At 32.0% G+C, this 22,151-nt stretch overlaps 1 protein-coding gene across 1 annotated transcript; it reads left to right on the top strand.

Moving 5' to 3' along the window:
• The first annotated feature begins 255 nt into the window (after positions 1–255).
• On the top strand, positions 256–9,747 carry LOC148609235 (protein irg-1-like). The gene is made up of 3 exons (XM_088540948.1): positions 256–391; positions 7,809–7,960; positions 8,547–9,747. The coding sequence occupies exons 1-3, from the start codon at positions 259–261 to the stop codon at positions 8,757–8,759; spliced, it is 498 nt and encodes a 165-aa protein (XP_088397074.1). The 5' UTR covers positions 256–258; the 3' UTR covers positions 8,760–9,747.
• Positions 9,748–22,151: the final 12,404 nt, after the last annotated feature.

The following is a 22,151-nucleotide window of genomic DNA, read 5'->3' as shown; positions in this document are numbered from 1 at the left end:
CCACATATGATAATCATATGATAAACATATGTTTATGAAAAACATATGATTATCATATGATACTCGATATTTATGATAATCATATGGTGCAAACCATATGATTCTCATGTGCGGCACATTTGCCTGTGTATCCTTTGATTTATTACAGGAAACCTTCTGATGAACACATTTTTATCATACATCATTTATAAGTCTAAACATTCATTGCATTCCTGTATTATATATGTTTTTATCTTCATTTTAATTTATAGATCAGGAATGAGATTTGCCAATGGGTGCACTCTTTTCTGTTATAAGGATTCCCCATACAGTCAATTTTATCCATGCAATTTCAAAGTTGACAAAAAATGGTTCAACTCAGCTGAGCAATTCTTTCAGTACCAGAAAGCAAGTAAGTATATAAATTCATTTCTTAACATGTGTTGTAGTCAATTACTCTATCAAATATTTGGGTGTGTAGTTGGTAACAAATCAGAAAATGTTCCATGAGGGGATGGCTTGTCTTGTTTGGCTCTTAATGTGATTTGCCAGTGTACAAATTGGAAGTGAAAAGGTAATTTTTATTTTGATGGAATTAAGAATTCCTATATAGAATAATTATTGGATGGCACGACAACTTCCATACCTACCCAACTTTTATAAAATAATTCATAAGCAGACAGTGATTGAGACTAGGATAATCAAAGTACTGAAGTACTGAGTCAATGAAGCCTTCATAGTCTGCTCTGTTTCGTACTGCACAATCACATTTCTAATCATAAAAAAATGATTGTAATATTTTAAACTATGGGAAGTAATAATTTTTACCATTCTTTCTCTTAGACGAATTTTGTTTTCAAAGACCGTTTCAGAGCAGCCATGGCTTCTTGAGTTGATTTGACAATACACATTTAAAAATGTATATATTGATTCACTCTTCCAAGTTTTGTTTTGCTTTTTTATATCATTTCACAACATAGCTTTTGCTTTTATTTATCATAGAATTGAAGCAAATGTTTATACAGCTCCAAGTTCTCCCTTAGTCATACATGGACAAAGACTCTTTAGTTAAACCACTGTTGAATCCTGTGTTCCTGTGTCAAAGCATGTAAATTTTCCATTTTTGCAGTCTAATTACTTTCAAAATGAATTATGATGATACAATCAGACCAAAGCATCAACATAGTAGTTCACCCAAAACCAAGGTTCTTTCACCTCTACTAAATAGAGTTACTAACAGTCATAAAATGGAGCAGTCCTGAGAGATGCAGAAAGGGTATTCAAGACTGTGATAGAAACAATCTGTATTTTCATGTCATTCAAACAACTTGTGTCTTTCAGTACTAATGGACCCCATATATTTTTTAATGGCTAAATCAGATAACTAGCAAGTCCCATCCCCATTAAATGCATTGCTGTCAAAATATTCTAAATAAACAGAAATTGAAAACTTTTGGTAAATAACATTTTTACTATCTGTTCTAAACTTAGACAAAAACAAGTACGTTACACAGTTTTCAACATGTGTTGTTAATTGTTAATATGTGTATATATATTAAGATGACAAACAATGATATGAATACATCAATTGAAACTAGGTTTTTGTACTGTTTACAAGTAACACATTGTAATCAAGTCTTATCTTACAAAAAAAGATTGCTAACGCAGTAAAATTTGTTCTTTTACTTATAATTTTCTACATTTCATTCAGTAAATGACTGCGTCGGAAAAAGAATACATGTTACAAGTATTTGTTGGTACATACAATGTATGTATAGCGTGCAATACCTATACTTCAGCTATTGTTGCATAATTATAAACTGATTCAAAAAGTTCAAACCTTCTTAAGTTTGTAACATGAATGTAATCATACATTACACAGCAAAAATGGGTAAATTGTCAGGACTACGAGATCACGACAGATTCATACCTATTTATCATAAACTAACAGAATACAAAAAAACATTTTACAAATAATGTACATCAATGATATACAAAAAAATTAAACAGGATTTATACAGAAGATTTGACTTGCGATGCAAGCTGGGTGACGCGAAAGTACTGTACTAACGGGTTGACTGGCAGAAAAAAGGATTAATTTTCCCTTCAGTATTTAAATATATAAAACTTCTTCTCTCAAATACTATTTTCAGTTATTTTAAGTCTACATCTAAACATTGTCAGGCAAATTAAAGAATATATTTAGATTTGTCATGATGCTCAACTGGAGAAATCCAAGATGGCGGGATGACCCGAGAGTACTAGCTAGGGCTACAGAAAAAATTGTAACACCATCGCCCAAAACCAAAGCGAATGGAGAGAAACTGTAGTCGCCCTATGTCCACCCATGGACGAAGTGGAATAAATCAATCACAGAAAAAAATGTCCATTTTTCCCTCAAGATAATCAAAACTTATTCGCAAATAGTATCTGTATTGAAAGAATGATACCTACATTAGGGAGTGCTTTCGTGCAGTAACCCACCTTATTTAATAAAACTATTACCCGTTTGGCGTCCCCTTCAGCTTCAGAAACTTTTCTTCTTTAGAAGGTCATGAGATATTCATACGCGTGAGATGGCCGATGGCTGTAACAATTTTTCACCACGTGATCAACAGTCCGAAGAAACAAGTCATTAAATAGTGCGTAAATATTACACTGATTTTCTATAAATAAAATGGAAGAGGCGAAATTACCCTTGCAAGCTGTTTGATTAACTATCAATTTCATGGTTATTTTTACTCCTTTCCATTTCACGTATCACTGTTTTCCATTCACAGTGGTATTTATCGGGGATGCATGTGAGTGCTACCGCAAATTATGATATTTAGCAAGATTTTCATGTGATGCTTAGGTTAATTTCGGCCATTGTCGTGGCTTCATTGACAAAAATAGCTACCACAGTAAACATAAATACATGTAAAACCTTTTTAAATTTTATTACAGTTAAAAAAGTATAAATTTGATGATTGCCTCAATTTGTATTTAATCAGTCACCTTGTACAGTCTAATCTAACATGGTGTTCATCTTCAATACGATACACATTTTCTCTTGGTAAATTGGGTATACCATCCAACACTTAAGGTTTCTGTGAAATCTAGATACCAAGTAAGACAAATCAGACAAATCTAAAATTGTCTCCGGTAATGTCTAAATCATTATATTCTCTAGACATTTGATAAAATATATAACTTCTCTTTATTTCATTGTAAACTGTATGTCCATTCTTTTATTGTAATACTGTAATACATAATGTTCCTCTATACCACTGTTATTTGATTTGAGAGAATAAAGAATTGAATACTCTATAGATACTTTTCAATACAATAGAAAAGTTTTCTCTATGTATTGTAGATTGAACATTTTGCTTTCTGGTTGTTAGGATGACCAATTGCAATTTTGAATAAAATGCTCATATGTATACTTTTAATACATGAATATGTCTGATTATGTGTAACTTATAATAAATCCAATTCAGATTGATCAAAACTCACTTTGTATCATTAGTAGCAACAATGTATAAACATCAGTGCTACAGCCGATCTATGAAGTATATTTGATCAGTATTTTGTAATGCTTTTTCCTTCCATGGTAAATATAAAAAAAATGCTTGTTTTCATTTTTACTAGTGTCAAAACAAATAGACAAAAATCGATTGTTCACAATCTTAAAGACAATATATAGTAGAAAAAAATGTTTAAATTTAAATGTAGTAGTTGTGATATCAGATGAGTCTAAACGTTCTCTTTTCTCGGTCTTCCTCATTAATTTGAATCTCTGTCATGTCTGAATCCACTAAGTGTGGATGTGTTGCTTACATTGCTTGAGGCACCTCTGGGCAGAGACTTTATATACTATCCCTGTTCCTTTCATAACTTGAACACTTGGTTTTGATTGACTTTGCATGCTGTTCTGAAATTTCTTATTACCGTTCTGGTCTATGTGTTAATTTTGCCTTTGGTTTCGCCAGTGTACGCTTATCCGGTCTTGTTGGGGTGACTGAATAAAAAGTTCTTTTTGTTGTGGAAATTTTTGGCAAGGATTTTCACTGTCGCTACATAAATATAAAAAGAAATCACCCAGTGATGACGATTGGGGGTTTTTACGGTCTTGACTATCCTTACGGATCTCGCACGACCGCCCCTTACGGTGATTCTGTTAGTAATGCCAGTTAGTAGTAGAAGGTATTGGAGCCCATCCTTCGGGATACCTGACCGAAGAACTCAGGGTTTGTCCTACTAGCGGCTGGGCTGTTGTGTTGACGCTCTGGCTTACTCCCAGACCCCACGTGGGGCCGAGAGCGTTTCCCCACTCTAACTGTTTGGGAGTACGTCAACGTGTACAGTGAAATCACCCAGTATCCGGTCTATCAGTTTTATTTCATTATTATTGTTGATGGATCAAATATTTGAAAAGAGCTTTCCATTACTATCTGTGGAGATAGGGCCGCCATCTTTATCTACGGATAGTCCGAACTTAGGAGATACAAAGGACCATTAGAGGACGACCATTTGTTTTTTAGGAAGGGTTGGCGGTTTTTGGAAATAAATATTCAGCCCCCGAAAAAGTTGAAAATAAATATTCTGGCCTATGAATAAATTTTCTGATCGAAGTTCAAATACTCCATACAATGAAATTGAAAAAAAAATAGTCTTTGCACCGATGTGGTAGATAATAAATTTTCTGACCCGCATAATTTCAAAATATAAATATTCTGAGCCCACAAAATTTGTGAGTCCCTCAAAATCAAATGGTCGCTACTTATGTCAATCTTTAACTGTATTTTTTGTGGTAATCGTTTTATTTCAACAGTTACAACTTTAAGTGTTAGTTGGATTACATATATTTCCATTCAGGGGGCTCATAAGAGAGTTCAATTTCGAACGAGTTCGGTTCGTGGTCTTAGAATTCCATGAACTCAAATACGTCATTTTTTTTAAGATATATTAGTTTGTAATTGTTTGATGGCAAGTTGGTGACAAGAACATAGTAATGAACTTTACAAAAAGTAAACTTTCAGAAATAATTATCTAGAACAAGAAACCCAAAATCCGATTTTATAACATAACTTTTGGATGTAGCAATTTACAACTATTGTTATTGGTTAGAACATTCAATTTGGAACCAGTATGTGAATTTTCAGCGAAGGTCACCAGGTTATTAAAAATATTTTTTACGTGTTTCAAATTGCTATAATGATAAACTGAGTCCATAGAATTTTCTTGAATTAATATGGAGTAGGCATTATCTATAAGCGAGCACACATTTTTTTTGGCAAGTATTAGGTTCACTCTAAATGGCAAATAGGTCGTAGGCTCATGCATGAGCAGTGCTTGGTGAGCAGAGAACGTTGTGTTCATATTCATTTGAAATGAAATAATCATTAAAAATATGAATTATTAATATGGAGTAGGCATTGTCTATATTAGCGAGCACCGTGAGCTTTACCATACTTGTACCATCTGTGCGAGACTCGTAGGAATAGTCAAGGACAATAAAACCCTTTAGACACAAAAGGGGTGTGTAGATCTAATTAGAATTTGTGTTTGCATTATTTTTATTCCGGCATATTTCAGAGCAAGCGAAATCAATATTTTTATTTGAAAATCTTTGTTGTTAAATTATTGGGAAAGTGTTTTTTTTTTTCCTTTTTTTTTAATAAATGAGAAAAAAAATGTTTTTCCCAAATTTTGAACATTTATTAATTTGACGTCATAGCAGATCAAAGTATTGTGACACGCCAAAAGTTACGACTAGTTTCACTCTTACGGGTTTCATGTTTTGATTTTGAGTCCACCTTCGCTCGCTTGAGGGAGCGAAGGTGGACTCAAAACCTTGACTTGGGAGGATGGTCCGTTTTGTTTAAAAAAAAAATGAACATCTTTATTATATTGGGTTCAAATTTTGTTTATGACGTAAGGAGGGACTAAAACGATTGTTTTTTATCGTGTGTTTGTGTTGTTCAAAATCTTCGAAGTATGTCTTTGCAGTATTCAGTTTGACATATGAATGGATTACATATGTCTTTGCAGTACTCAGTTTAACATATGAATAGACGATATATGTACATCATAAACGACATTAAGAACCTTGAAAGCTAAGGCCCTGAAGCATCATGTTCCAATGAATTATTATGATATGTCATGAAACATGCATATAAGGAAATGATAGTTCAATGTGATATAATGGTCTGTTTTTATTTTATGATGATTCACGATAATGGATGAGAAGATTTTTTGTTATCAGACGTGAAATCTTTAAATAGTAAAGTACATCACTTGTCTACATGTATACGTTTTAACCTTTGAATATAAATTCTGATCATGCTTGTTAATTGTCTAAATTTTGTGCGATTTATGCACAAAAAAGTAGCTAGACGTGTCCATCATCCTATAAACGGCCCAGTCGGTACATGTATGCGGTACGTCGATAAATCTATAACTCCTTTGCTGTAAAATCTGATTATAAATTGACGAAGCACTAGTAATTATCGTTAGAAACCACATTTTATTTTCTAATTTCAGAAGTAACACGGTTTCCGATTGCATTAAGAATTTCGTTTATCATCTCTTAGACCAAATTTTGTAATGACTGTGACGTCATCAAACGTTTTTAATGATTTACTCTTTGAATTTTGGTACTTGCATTAAATAATGAGAAAAGACTGTTATATTTTTCGGTCTATGAAGAAATAACCTCAATCACGCGGTGCACACTTTAAAATAACCTGCTACGCAGGTTATTTAGTGTGCACCAATTGCAAGGGCATTGAGGTTACTTCAAATTTACCAAAAATTATAGCAGTCATTCCGTAATTATGTGTTTACATGTAAGAGTTTGTTCAGGCATTGAAACTGACGGATAAACCGGTCAATATTTTTTTATAGTCCGTTTGAGTTACATAAATCTTCGAGAAAAAATCCTAAAAATTCAATTTTCAAAATTTTTTTTTCTGCAGATCCTTTTCTATAATACACACGAACCCCAAGAAATATTTTCAGAATTTTATTTCAACAAACAAAAACATTCCTATCAGGCTCAATGTAATTTTGATTTTACATAGTTTCTATTATTTTTATATGTTTGCTTATTGGAAGACCTACTAAAGTATTTGAATATTCAGGAATATGACTTTGTCATGTGCCACGAAGTCATTTGAATATCTGAAGTGTCAACCCTGTACATTCCAGTCATTTGAATTGACGTTAGTTGTTAAGTAGCCTGGCCACAAGGACTTGTATTTATATTTACATCAAATATTCCAACAGCTGTTCCACCCACATAAACAAACAAACAAACAAACAAACAAAACAAAAAACGAAATTGAATAAAATTATATAAATTAAGATTACATTTGTATTTTATTCTAATTTAATATAGTGCCATACACCCTAACTGAAAGTTGGGATTAATTTTAGAAGTTTTGATTTTAACCATATAGAAATAAAGGACCAAAATGAGGCCACTTTAATTCTGGTCAAATTCTTATCCTGTCAAATGTATATTCAAGGCTGTATCAAGTTTAAATGTTATGTCCATACTTACCCAAACTGTTCAGGGTTCGACCTTTGCGGTTGTATCATGGCGCGCTCTGCAAAACATTTTATTCATCTTGTACTATGTGTCTTGCATTACCAAAATTGTTTGTACAAAACTGAGTTTGTGATTTTGAGGATGATTGTTTTCTAGATTTATTACTGATATAAACTGGTATGACATGGTAGTGTAGTTTAATTTGGGTTAGACCGATAAAGCCCACCTTGTGAGAGTTTGCATTGTACTGTATTAATGAGCCAGGCGAGCTATTTCAGCTTTCTATATTTTTTAGTAACTTTCAAAGACTATGCCACATCTAATGCCATCATGAGAGAGACTGATCCAAATAAAATAAGAAAGCTTGGTAGAAAAGTATCGGGATATGATGAAACAGAATGGTCCAAGTTGAAGTATGATGTAGTCCTTAGAGGAAACTATGCAAAGGTTTTTTTAGTCTTAACAATTCCTTATCGGTCAGATTGTAAACAAAGACCAGTCTTCAGTCGCATAGTTTTGACATACATTTAGTACTTAGTTCATTTTCACATTGACAATTTATCACCAAGTTGCTTGAAACTAGTTTACCATCTATAATAGACAACTATAGGTGTTTAGAACTGGTGCATATAAGACAGTTGAAGTGTATTGGAAATACGTCTGCGAACATGAAAACTTTGAGAGACTGATATTAATATATCGTTTTAAATTCCGAGAAACAAATGTCTATTCACTTTACTCCCCTTTCAACGCCTGACTAACAATTGGCATTAGTTGACCTAAAAGAAAATGAAAATTTTACCAGAAATCAAGTGAATGTGAAATACGTCTGTTATTAAATGTAATAGTTTTGTTCGGTATCTAGGCCTTTTTTTTGTCTACACTTTACGTTATGTATCTACATTTATATGACCACATGTGGAGTTGATATCATTTTCACAATTATCAACTATCAATTTCACAGAATAAAACTGATGAAAAAAATTACGTACAGATATTATAATTTAAAGTTGTATTTTATATCAACTTTCAGTTCTCACAACATCCTCGTCTGAAGGCTTGGCTTTTGGCAGCCTGGAACCAAAAGCTTGCGTTTGCCAGCAAGACTGACACGGAATGGGGAATAGGTTTACATTTGTATGACAGAAAGGGAGACAACCCTGAAAACTGGAATGGAAATAACTTACTAGGCAAGGCTTTGATGGAGGTCAGGGACGAGTTGTTGCTGGAAAATTCTGGAAAATAAGAAAAACATTTTTGTCAGTGTTTTGTGGAGATAAAGAGCAGAAGATTGCAGTTTACAAGTCAATGGAACAACCCTAATTTATTTGTTTGCTATAAAAACGCGAAGATAGAAACAACCATTGTAAATATCAAGTGGTTTTGTTTTATTTGAATTTGTTTTCATGATACTCAATTTATGTCGTTTAGTACTTTTACTATGGAGAGAAAATGTATGACCTTTGTATGTGTTTTCTAGAAGCTGAAGCAATGGTCACATTGAGAATGCTTACCATACCGGTGCACCTGGTCCATGCTCCCAGTTTTTAATGGAGTCCGAGTTGCTCATTTGCTTTTTGTTACTTTGTATGTATGATTTTAGTTACTTTATGTTCTTTGTTGTGTTTGTCTGTTTTCCATGTCTGGTCTTTGTCCCTGGATTACATTCTTTTGATTACCGCTATAACCTTGGTTCCCTTGATTACTCTTTCACATAAAGTTATTAGGATAAGCCATGTCTACAGTTGAATTGAAAGGTTTAAATTCTGTTGTATAAAAATTGCCTTTTACCAATTAATAAAAAGTTAAGTTTGTAATGAAGAAATATGGCTTTTGATTTAACAGAAGTTTGTACTAAAAATGTATGATATTTGCAAAATTTTTTGAATTCAACAATTATTTTAAAAAATGGTGTTAAAACTTATTTAGGTATCATAAACAATTCTGTTTTTGTGATATATTGTTTTTGTGGTATTTGAAAGCAAACAGTTTTATGTTCTGGATTTATCATTGTTTGTCTTTATATAGTCAGGCACGGTTACAAATAAGGTGGTATTTGTAAATCTCGACCTCTCCCGATACATTACAGTTTTACTGAACTTCTTATTTACCCAACAATGAAGAGGCAGTCAAAACCTTTGTATTTATCGTTTTAATGTTATGGTTAGCAAATCGACGTTGAGTTTTATTATAAACAATTATCTATGTTTTTTTTTTGTAATACATTAATGTACAGGAAGTCGAAATTAAACACATTTATTTAAAAAGTCTTTTTACCATTATATATGTCTGGAAAGTCATTGCTTAAAAGTTACAAATGTCGAAATCCATCCTCCCAAGTCAGGGTTTTGAGTCCACCTTCGCTCCTTGAGGAGGGGAGGTGGATTCTAAACCCTGACTTGGGAGGATGGCCGAAATCATGAAATAAGGTGTATCGAATTATGATTGGAAATATTTGAAAAGGATTAAAATATATCAAAGATTAAACTAAGAAAATGTGTTAATAAGGACAAAACAAATGCTTAGAACATTGCACTTAAAATAATATAGGATGACTAAGAAAAACAGAAAAAACGAGATAACTGGAGTCACCCCATGTAAAATAGAGGCGAAAAGGTATTGAGAGATTTGAAGTACACAAAAATCGATAACAAAGCAAACGATGGTAGCGAATAAGTGATTATAACTCTTTCAGAATAATAAAAAAATAGATCTGAAATAATATTCAACTATACCACCGTTAACCTCAGTTCCATTCAAGATATCGACTCAGTGTTCACGATGAAAGTTTTACGGTGTGTGTGTGTGTGTGTGTGTGTGTTAGAAATTATGGCATTGTAAATGAATACTTTGATGACGACTGATACTTCATGTCGTTTATAAGGACGTATCAGTACTTCATTTTTTGAAGGTAGTATCTATGAACAAATAAATTTTCTTCTTACAGTAACTATGAGAAAACCAGAAACTGTCACTAATTACCATAATAATGGTGTTGATAAATCGTCGAAAGTGCTAACGCATACTTGTCATCTTTTTAAACTTCGGTGGTTTTCATGCCAAAAAAAATTTGTTTTGATGTTCCAAAATAGTCACGTCTTATCTTTTTTTTCAACTGTAAATCGGTTGTAAAGACCATTTGTATTACGTGCAATCACGAAGCCAATGAAGATACGTAGTATTACGCTAAGCGACATAACGTTTAGTCAGGAATAGATATATATGATCCAAATCATAATTTTAAAAGTTCCATTTTGTTTGTCCATAAATGAATATGAAAAAAATATTGAACACTTTCCTTATAAAGTGTATTTACCCGTAATTACGATAATACGGAAACCGAACATTTTTTCTCGCCGATTCAACCACTTCTTCTGACTTACTTAAAAATTACTTTAATTCGTGGATACCAATTTTCGTGGATGAGGGAAGAAACATAAGTTCGCGGACTCTTGAATTCGTGCTTGTGAGATTTTTCAGTATACAATTCAATTGAAATCTCATTTTTGTTTGCAACGAAATTTAGTGGTTTGGCCTTCCCACGCAAACCACAAAAATTGGTACCCAGCAAAAAATAATATTTTCATAGTAAGTGTTAATTGGGTTTTAAAATGTTCTGATGGATGTAAGCACAACCGTTTAGTGGATTCTAATGAAGTTTTATATGAAGGATATCGTCGATATTTGTGTATATGCACGTGTAACAGTTGGGTTCGGTGTCGTTGTGTCAGCGTCCCCAGCTGTGTACATAGAAATCCAGAAATGCCAATAAGACTAGAAAAAAAAAAATAGCGAAAACACAGCAGACCAACGATCCAAATCTAAGCCAACAAAGTTTTAGTGTAAAATGAAGATATTTTAATCCTTGTACCCAAATAATTGACGATGGATGCCTTTAAACAGATGTCTGTGAACGACGACAATGTTATATCATATTTTTCTAGATACGGCAATCCAGATTTCAAAGTTCGTTCCCTGTGATAAGTTATATGTTGACAATAAGACTCAAGGCAGTATCAAGTTTAAATACTTTATATATAACAAAACATGAATGTAAATGTCTGAGCAATATTATAACAATTGTAAATTTATCAAAAAGTTCAAAAAATGCAAAATACAGTTCAAAATATGACAATTGTGGCTACATTTTAATGGCAAGTACTGGTTAGGTGAATATTAAATCAGAACACACTGTGGTGACTTCACGCAAATCTTTAAGTCTATTTTAACTCCATTTTTATTTAAAAAGCTTTACCAAATTTATGGAAGATTTAATTCAAAATTTAATTATAAAACCCAACTACTCTAAGAGAGAGACAATTTACCCACGTAATTCACATGGAATCCAAGTTTCAAACTCGATATTAGATCATATGGACTTAGTTACACACTTGTACAAGTAACAGCAAAGACAATGTGTAAAAAATACACTTAAAACTTAAGTAGAATGCACGTTTTCTTCAATGACTGTAATACTAAAAAAATTAAACTTCCAAATGTTTGACTAATCACAACCTTTTCTTAAATGAAACTATTTTGACGGAAAATATACTAAATTATGAAGTAAAACAACCTAATTTTAATTATATAACTGGTAAATTATAAAAGTAATGTTCACCTTTCTAATCCATGTGTAAAAATAGGGAGATAATCACATTATTTGATATGACATAACCACAACTGTCACACACGAATTAAAATCAGTATCGTCGATACTTTTAAAAGGAAGATTATCCAGTTTTCGGTTTTGATATGTTGCAATCAAAATCATAACTTTAGCATAACTAAGTAAGTTCTCTAAATATTTCAAATTTATAAACTGCGAGAACACAAGTAATTAATCAAACGAAAGGTATCTGATGACCCCATCGATGCGAAGTTAAAAATAGTGTGCCGTAAAAATCATCTGTAAGATAATGAAAGAAATATGATCAAATTACAGAATGTTCTACTATTTTCGTATAATATACAGATAGTCAAATTTATATCATATGGTGGGGAGAAGGGATCTGTAAAAATATGATTCCTATACGTTTTAAAGCAGGGATGGATTGGTTGTTTTTTTTTTAACTTGATTTAAGATACAGAAAACTGCTTCCTACGGGTCTGGGTATAAAACTAACCTGTTAAGCGAAATCCGTTTATGTTTTATTCGTTATCAGTCATACACATGTAATTGAAATACACAAATTAGTTTCAAAAATGCTTTTATGTCACCATATTTAAAGATAAGCCTCCCTAGCGAAAAATATACAACATACGTAAACGCCAAATGTTGAGAAAGTGTTAAACTGGGGAAATACCTATGAATATTGATTGTTCGGGAAAATAACTATGTAGGCAAAGTCATTGACCCAAGAGAAACATGATACATAAAGGACTTTTTACGACTGCATTATCTGTTTCTTAAAAAGATTATATACTGTTTTGTGTAATGTAGCGACTACGTGTTCGTGAATGATCCGATTTTACATAATAATTAAGCGTAGAAAACAGATTAATTCTACAAAGTTAGACCACAAAAAAATGAAAGCAAATTATTTGTCGTTTTGGAGAGACTCGCTGTCAGTTTCATTGACTGTGCAAGTGGTGCCTGTTCTTAATTATCAAAGAAATCCCTTCAGCACTAAACAAGTTGTTAGAATCTTAAAAGCTATCTCGTGTCGAAATCTCGTCAGTATACACATGCGCTACTTTCCATGACCTTTTACCTTCAACATCCGCATAGGTCTCAGTCTTGTATTCTTTGCTCCATAGGCTTTTATAGTATACCTTAAAATTTCATGATTTTTTAAAAAGTAGACAAGGAGTTTCAATCTAACTCTTGGCCATGTTTTTCAATTAAGGAAATGTCAAAAATAATTTTTTGGTCCATTTTAGAAAAAAGGCACGAACTTTGGTTCACCAGGACAGGTCAAACTAAAAATAGACTTTTTCTACTTTCACTTTTATTTTGAGTTCATAAAATAGACCCCTTTTCTGAAGCATTATTTTTCATGAAAATACTGTTTTTTCTCAAAAACCAAAAACAATTTTTTTGTGTCATAGATTGATATTTACCCTGTACTTGTGATGAAAAATGATAATCATTTGCCAAGAAACAAAAACAGGAAAAGGCAAAAAAGAAGTGCACTATATTTTTTAGCCGCCATGTTTTGACGTACACACGCTCAGGAATATGTAATACAAGACTGATACCCATAGACATCACACCATCAAACGACCTAGTTGTCAATATCAATGGGAGGTAAAAGGGAGTTATTTTTACCCATGTTGATGTAATATTTGTAGTTGTTATTTTAAATGCACAAATTAAAAAAAAATACATGTACATGCCTTTTAATTGACTGTTTCTTTTGTCGACGCGACATTCACATTTGTACGATAGTAAAATAACGTGTATATTCTGATAATTTCTATCAGCAATACAATTGGCATAACACAATTGTAAAAAAGGACGAACAGCCAGTTATACTATGTGAAAAAAAGTCATATGCAAATTATATTGAAATTATTCATGAAAAAGTTAACTATTTGGTTAAAAAGTAATCATGCAAGGGAATTAAAATTTTTGCGGAAATAAAAAAAAACGCCATCCAGGGACAAAGACCAGACAAGGAAATCAGACACCCACAAAAAAGACAATGAAATAACCAACATAATACATTCAAAGGAACAAAAGTAAATGACTCCATTAAAACTTGGTATAGACAGTGAAATCGCATAGAAAATAATTGAAATCAGAAAATACAATGAACAAAAATTGAAAAAAAATTCGAACGGCTAAATTCTAACGACTATTTAAAATGTGTTTTTGTTAATATAACAAATAGCATTCCATGCATTGTTAAAATTTAGTGGGTCCGCAGTAAATAAGGATATTGTTACGTAGAATCTAATTTAGAATTGACAAATGCTTAAATTTTACAAAAGATTTTTTCTGTATGAAACATTGTCTATTCATTTCTATAAAATAAGATAGACTCTATGAGATTAGGATTGATGAACCTTTTTAATGCAAATCATCTTTAATCGAAAATTTCCTTTGTGGTAAACCAGCATTTTCTGAGTTTTCCAGTAAGTCAAAACATGAAAAGACCCATATGAACATGCACACAAAGGCCATGATATCACTCTATCACCGTGATACTTTATTTAAAAGGATCGTTATAAATTAAAAAAAATAGAAATGAAATGAAATGAATAATGTGATCTGATTATTCATACAAAATACAATATTTTAAGGTAAGAGTTATGTACACGTCTACTTAATTTCTTCTTATTAAAACATTTACTTTTTATATTACTGTGTATAAAAGCACCTTCATGACATGTTATGTTGACTAGAGTCATCCAGTAACATGAAAGCATTCATTCTCCTTGCTTGTAGTGCTGTAGCAGCAGCTCATTGGTTTGACCAATACGGTGCAGGCCGCGGCCGTGTCGGTGGTGTTGATAGGAAATGCTAATTGCACGAAATTATTGATAGTTGTACAACATATTGTTGCTGTTGATCGGATATCCAGGTGAAGAACTCACGGGTGAACAAAACATTTTAAAAAGCAATTTACAGACTTCTATTACCAGTCTTTAACAGTCGGTAATGATGACCAAATGGTTAATTGAAATTCACACTATACTCAACCCACTGGATTTTCTTATCTCTGGAAATGATACTAAATATGTAAAGACTGTTTTGAAATAAATTTCAGATTTATATCGAGGAAAACTAGTTTACTTCAACCTACGAGTCACCGAAAATAATGAATTATCGGATTTTTAAAGACACAATGTGCCTAGAATAATACTTCACTATCTATATAAATATAAAAAGATGTATTAACTTTGGTAAAATCCCGAATGATCAACCATAAACTGTTTATCGAGAGCGGAAGGTAAAAAAACCCCATCGAATATGCCCTCTCTTCGACTGCCGAATTTCACTATTATATCATGAGCTGTACTGCGACAGACAAAACCTTTATCGATGGACATCCTATAAAAGATTACAGCATATTTTCTTTTCTTGAACTTAAAGCAAAAATCAAAATTTAGAAAAATAACGTAAATTTGTTCGAATTATTAGTAAGAGTGGATTCTGTCTGAACTATCGCTTTATACATTTAATGTATTTTCAACAATTCCGCAACAACAAATAAAAAAATCAGTACAACGTTCATGTACAGATTGTCTTATTTTTTCTGTATACCATTGTGTTATTTATGTTGCGACAAGAATAAATCATATATGAAACAATTGGAGGCATAAAGAGCACGACGATTTGTTGGAATTTAACACTGAAAAGTAATCAAATTAACAACATTGTAAAATATAAACAACGTTGTTTATTGTTTCATACATTTCTTCTGATAAAGTGTTATATATTATTTTGAACTTTGTTTAAGGTTGAAATTTAATTAGGCTACTTTTTAAATGAAAATCCATTTGTTATTTCGATTATATTCTATTTTAATAAAATGCTAGTAGATATATTTAATTTAACAAGTCATTATTTCCTGTTGTAGCTAGATAATTGTAATGAAGTTTTAAATGCAGAGAAATCTAAGTTATTCAAAAAATTTACAGGTTTTGCATGTTAAAACTTAGGCGCAACTTCTCCTACATCACTGGGAGGATTTTCATGAAAATTATGGGAAAGTTTGGCATCATATATATAGATATGTATGAAGAAATATACTTACTGTCGGAGGACTCAAAATGGGGATAACTTAGAAGGGATTTTGCATTTAACATTAAACCCCATTTGAAGCGGGAGTATTCATTTTATGAGCTTGCTAAAAGTATTTCTAGTTTTATTTGTAGCAAAGTAAAAGCAGATACCGAATTCTATCTTGTGATACACGTAAAGCTAGACACAGTTATTTTATCATGTTTCACTTGATACAGAATACAATATTTCTTCGAGTTATATTTACTTATTTTTAACGTGAATATAAATTTTTAAAAGTTTTCAATGTATTACAAAAGAAAAGAAAAGTAAACATTAAGTACTATACTGGTGAATGTTTTACAGGAATGGTGTACCTGCAGAAAAATATGGAAATTGGGCGAATACATTTTGGATAAAAACTTCCGTCTAAACAAAAAGGTTTTCCCCTGGTATTTCTGTACCTGTTGTAAATGGTTCCCATGGTGGGTAACTAGTGGTTACGGTGGATACGGAGCTGCTGGATACGGAATAGGATACGGGGTGTAGGTGGAGCTACCGGAGGTGCTTACTATGGCGGTGGTGCTGGCGCTGTCATTGTTGGAGGAGGGGGATTTGGAAAAGGGGCTTATTAGATAATGACGTTTTTCTTGTGTCAAAACAAAAAAAAATTCCATAATTTTCTTATTTTTCTCTCTTGTAGGACAAAATAAGACAGAAAATTTTAATAATATATGTAATAAATGATTTTTTTCTGAGGTTTTCCTGTTACTGTATCAAGTATTTGAATCTTCTTATAAAACATATAATCTGCAAATCAAGTGAAATAGCGTTACAACGGAAAGCAAATGATATAATCCAGGACAACGAAAAAAAAAAAAAAAAAAAAAAAACCAAAACAAAACAAAAAACAAAAAAAAAACAAAAAACAAAAACAAAAACAACAACAACAACAAATAATAAAGATGTTGTATTTAGGTTTTAGGTTTTACTCTGGTGCATAAATTGTACTTCATCATATCCGCTGTATATTTTTTTAATTGTATACAGAATTTGTCTTCATTGCCGCGTTGCACAGTAAAATGTATTCCTGTGCTTGAAGTGAATACTCTTTATTTTAAATGAGTTGGAGTAAGGTATCAAATATAACTTCTATTTTTCTTCCTATTATATACACTATTCAATAATTTTACTAGTCTCTGTTGCCCCTTTTATATTCATTACTATCATATCTTTCGTTCGTCCTGAACTCAAACCTGTTTTTGTCTCTATATGATGTTGCTGTTTTATTCACATATCTTCGTCGGATTTCATGCCTGTTTTGAAAGATATTATTGACAGCCTTTCAAACTATTTCAAGTTCGTAATCAAGTAATCCTTATTTATGGTCAAAATCTTTGTTCTTCGCTCAACGGATCTTCCCTTACAACTAACAATCATGATATTGCATACTAGTAAATATACTTAGGTAGCCGATACGTACTGCCATCGCCGCTTGGATATATAATGCTGACAAACCTGGTTACCCACAAATCTCCAAGTGCAGTTCTAGGAAATGACTAATCTGCCCTTCTTCTTGAAAGTGAAATTAAATCAACTGTTTACAAACAAATAATTCCACTTTGATAATGACATTTATTACATGATATACTAACCACAAAGTCTATTTATCTACTCGAACTCAATCTAATTGTGGTATCCAGTACATATACTAAAGTTTTCTAAAGTTGACAAACCCAAAATGTTAACCGACATTTCCTCGAACTGCCATTTTTAACAAAGGTATTAATAATACTGAAGTAGATAATTTGGGGAATGCATAGTGGATCCTCCCACCCTATGGACTAAAATATTATGGAGTCTAAGGAGTTCGATACTTCAAAATTAAACGAATCAATTCCAGCTGTGTGACCTGAAATCCTGATTCCGAAAAGTTTGAAATCAGTAGGTACACTTGGTAAATATTCAATATATCAAAACTTCTTTAAGCATAATTTGGTAAATATTCAATATATCAAAACTTCTTTAATCATAATTCCGAAAAATGTGTGTGACATGAATGGTGTATTATTTTCAATTTTTGCAATGTTTTGTTATGTACATGTACGTATCAAAAAGTGTCATTTTAAATGATTTACATAAATGCTGTTGTAAAAGGTGATTTGAAAGCGCATATATTTATAATGCCAACCACTTTTATATCACGCAAACTATTTTAATAAAAGTGTGCTATGATGACCAGGTTGAACAATGTATACAAAGTAATTTAAGACGTGCAATGTGTCAGACTCAATTTATCAGACTTGACACTGGAAACAATTTAGTTTATATTTTTTTCTAAAAACGTGTACCGATGTATTTCGTCCATGTGCCTAATGTGTCAAGTTCTGAGAAAGTTCGGTATATTAACCATAAAAGCCATTAACAATGTTAATAAAAAGGAAAATAATACCGAAGCGAATTCATAAATAACAAAATATTTAAGATCTTTGTTGATCAATCAAATAACGAGTTACATACGTACATTCGCTTAGAAGTGCAACCAGTTTTATGTTTGCTGTGTACATGTCCTTTGGCAAGTGAGTACAAAATTTGTTAACACGAACTTCTTGACATGTAACTGTGCATTTAATTAAATTAATCCAATTTTACGGATGGAACAAAGTTAAAAAAGTGCCCGTTTTAGTAATACTAATCCCGTCATATAAAACACTGTATGACGTATTCATAAATGGTCATCACAGTGACTACAAATGCAAAGCAGACCTCCCTCTAAGTCGCCATCTTAGATCCGCCGGACACACCCAGGAGGATCTCCACAACATTGTTGTTACGATCATAGAACATAATAAAAACTGGTCAAAATGTAAAAGAGCATCTCGCGAAAGCTTTTGGATGAAGAAATTGCAAACAACTTCTCCAGATGGAATTAACGAGAAAAAATAATTCATTTTTAGTCTTGGTCTAAGGCTGGTACAGCACTACTTGCTATACTACTATATTTGGACTTTTTATTTTTGTTTAAATTGTTTTCCACAGTTAACTGTATCTTTGATAAAAAGACCCTCTTTGTTATTTTCATTCAGGCTCTTTATTAGTTGCTTATGTGAGCCTTTGACAATCACCCACAGCGTACGCGATTCAGCTTCTGAATCTGTTTTGATCTTGAACTTTGTGAGTATTATGTTCGTGAAGTTTTGTGAGTTTTATGCTCATATAGTTTTATGAGTTTTATGCTGACGAAGGAGATCAATTATCCGAAATATTCGATTTAAATCTTACCATCTTCTGGTGATGTTAAACATATTTAGACGTTTATATATATAAAGTAAGGTATCAGTAAAATATTGTATACATTTTATATACTGCATGTATAAATATATGTATATGAGTCTTTTTCATGTTGTATCCACTATTAACACGTTTTTACCATTTTTTTTATTAAAATGGTTCATATGTTAGCGACAAATTGATTCATAAATCGGATAAATGACTGTACTTGAAAAAACCATACTGGAGTTTATGAGAGAAGAATGTGCACTGTGTTATCGCAACCGACGTACATTTTGGAAGACAAAGAAATGTGGCATTAGAATTGCAAATGTTTGCAAGTCTATTTTTGCACATAAAGGTATATCTTAAAAATGATAATGATGGTGATTTCTTCACATGTCCATTTTAATTCCAAAAGTTCAAACAGCGAGGATCATTCTAGTATTCAAAGATTTTTTGGCGGAATACTTTTACTTATTTTGTATAGCTATATTGTGTTTGTTGGTACTTATTACCATACTTATTATTATATAAAACCTAGATGTTAACACACAGTGACTTATCGCGGAATATTAGCTTACGGTAATTGCATACTCAATATATACCTACAAATTTGTACAATCTACATTGAGTTTTAAACACGAGACTCTGTTTTTAATAATATATTTTTCGTCAAGTTTTGTCAAGTGACTATCGTATTGTATTTGTAAAGTTGTGTAAGGTTTCATATTTTGGAGGACATAAATGTTATGCATTTTTAGATTTTCTTTCACTGTTACTTTTAACATATCATATAAATATCCAAGCGCTGTCCTCTAATTTATATTTATTATTTACATGAAAACATTATTTGCCATATTAAAAGTTTTTTTTAAAGTTCTCAAAACATTTAATCAAAAATCGATTAAATGGTTTGGTTGTCTGAAATATAGTAAACACTGTTTTACACTCTTAATTACCATAGAAATTAGAAGTGAAAATGAAAAATGCCGCCATCTATAAATAGCTTGGTCTTATTTTAAGAGAATTGCAGATGAAAGAGTATATAAGGGAATCAAGATTCTAGCGGAAATCAAAAGAATGTGATCCAGGGACAAAGGCTAGACATGGAAAACAGACAAACACAACAAGGAACATGAAATAAACAAAATAATACATACAAAGTAGCAAAAGTAAATGTGCAACTCGGACTCTACTAAAAACTGGAACCAGGTGTACCGGTAGTGTCGGCGTCCTCTGCTTTTCTAGGAACAACTGCCGAGTTACTCATAAAAAAGTCATCCGGGGTAGACGAAAGCGGAAAGGAAAAATATGACATGTTGAACAAATCAGTTTTCATAGTGAAGATGGATACACTGTAATGATCCACGAGTTCATGATGACGAAAAACAACGAAAAGCGTGTTGAGTGCATATGATGTAAATTTGAACTAGCATACACAGGTGTGACAAGTAACATAAACAGGCGTGACAAGTAACATATACAGACGTGACAAGTAACATGCTATATCATCTCAAGTTTAAAAACACTTATCGGAAAATTTTGCATATCTGCAGGGAAAGCAACACAGTCGTCAATGCACGAATTTGTTAGCTCGTCAAGGACACGAACATTTTTGTCATCACAATCTGAAACTCATTACAAATAGTTCTACTGGATTATTTACCATTACACATTTTCATACATATATACTAGTATAAAGTTGATTCAATTAATATGCGTATAGATTACAAAACCAAACAGAAAACGATAAGAGAAATTTCCTGGTTGTAATTGCCTTAACAAAATCCACCTGTTAACCGGTTGGCAATTGCAGATGATTTTGACAAGGCTCTGGTTAACCTTCATAAGCAACATTTCCTAAGTAATATTGACTTCCCAGTTATATGCATTCTCTTTCCAAAGATCGTTTTTTCAGCAACATCTATATTTTGTTTCTAACCCCATTAAAATGTCATTTAATCCCCCATGCACATAACAGCGTGACATTTGCCGCCGATGATAAGAAGTCTCTGAGGGTTATTAGTGGTCCTTGTTTTTCCCATGCAGTTTCTCATCGAAGTATTTCTGCAACTAGTTTCTTTGTTCGTTTACCATCGTTTCCTCGCATCTAGCATTTTCCATTTACATTAAAATTATGAAAATCTACCAACATTTCACACTTGATCAAGATATGAGTTGAACAATATGGTAGTGTAAGTGAAATAATTGTGTTAGCGATGATGATAAACCCTTATACGTACAGTTTCATTTCAACTATATTAGTAACCACGTAATTCATAATTGTTTATTACTTCACACTCTTTAAGTATCATTGATTATACAAAAGGCCAAAGAGGATACATGTTTGCATGACATTTTATGGAACACGTAAAGAATAGGTATAACAAAGTTAAAAACTCGCTGTAAAAACACCGACAAAGCCTTAAGTGAGCTATTGTTTTAGAAGTTATGATTGATGGTAAGCTTCACATTTTTTGGTGCGTTATCATTGAATTGCATTGTGTGTTATGTTCATCTGTGCAAGTTATTGTAATAAATAATAATAAATGAGCAAACACATCATAACATTCCTAAATGAGAATAAATTACATTAATAGTACATTTTTACTTTCATTATCATCACAGTCAGCATATTTTAATTGCTTGTTAGTTTTTAAAACTAAATTTTTCTCAACATTTACGTATATAAAAGAC

The sequence above is a fragment of the Perna viridis genome, chromosome 8 (genome assembly GCF_037379345.1).
Source record: "Perna viridis isolate PV_CMFRI_1.1 ecotype Kerala chromosome 8, ASM3737934v1, whole genome shotgun sequence".
NCBI classification, from domain to species: domain Eukaryota; kingdom Metazoa; phylum Mollusca; class Bivalvia; order Mytilida; family Mytilidae; genus Perna; species Perna viridis.
Note: the sequence above shows the minus strand (reverse complement) of the source record. Positions and strands in the feature narration are given on the sequence as shown.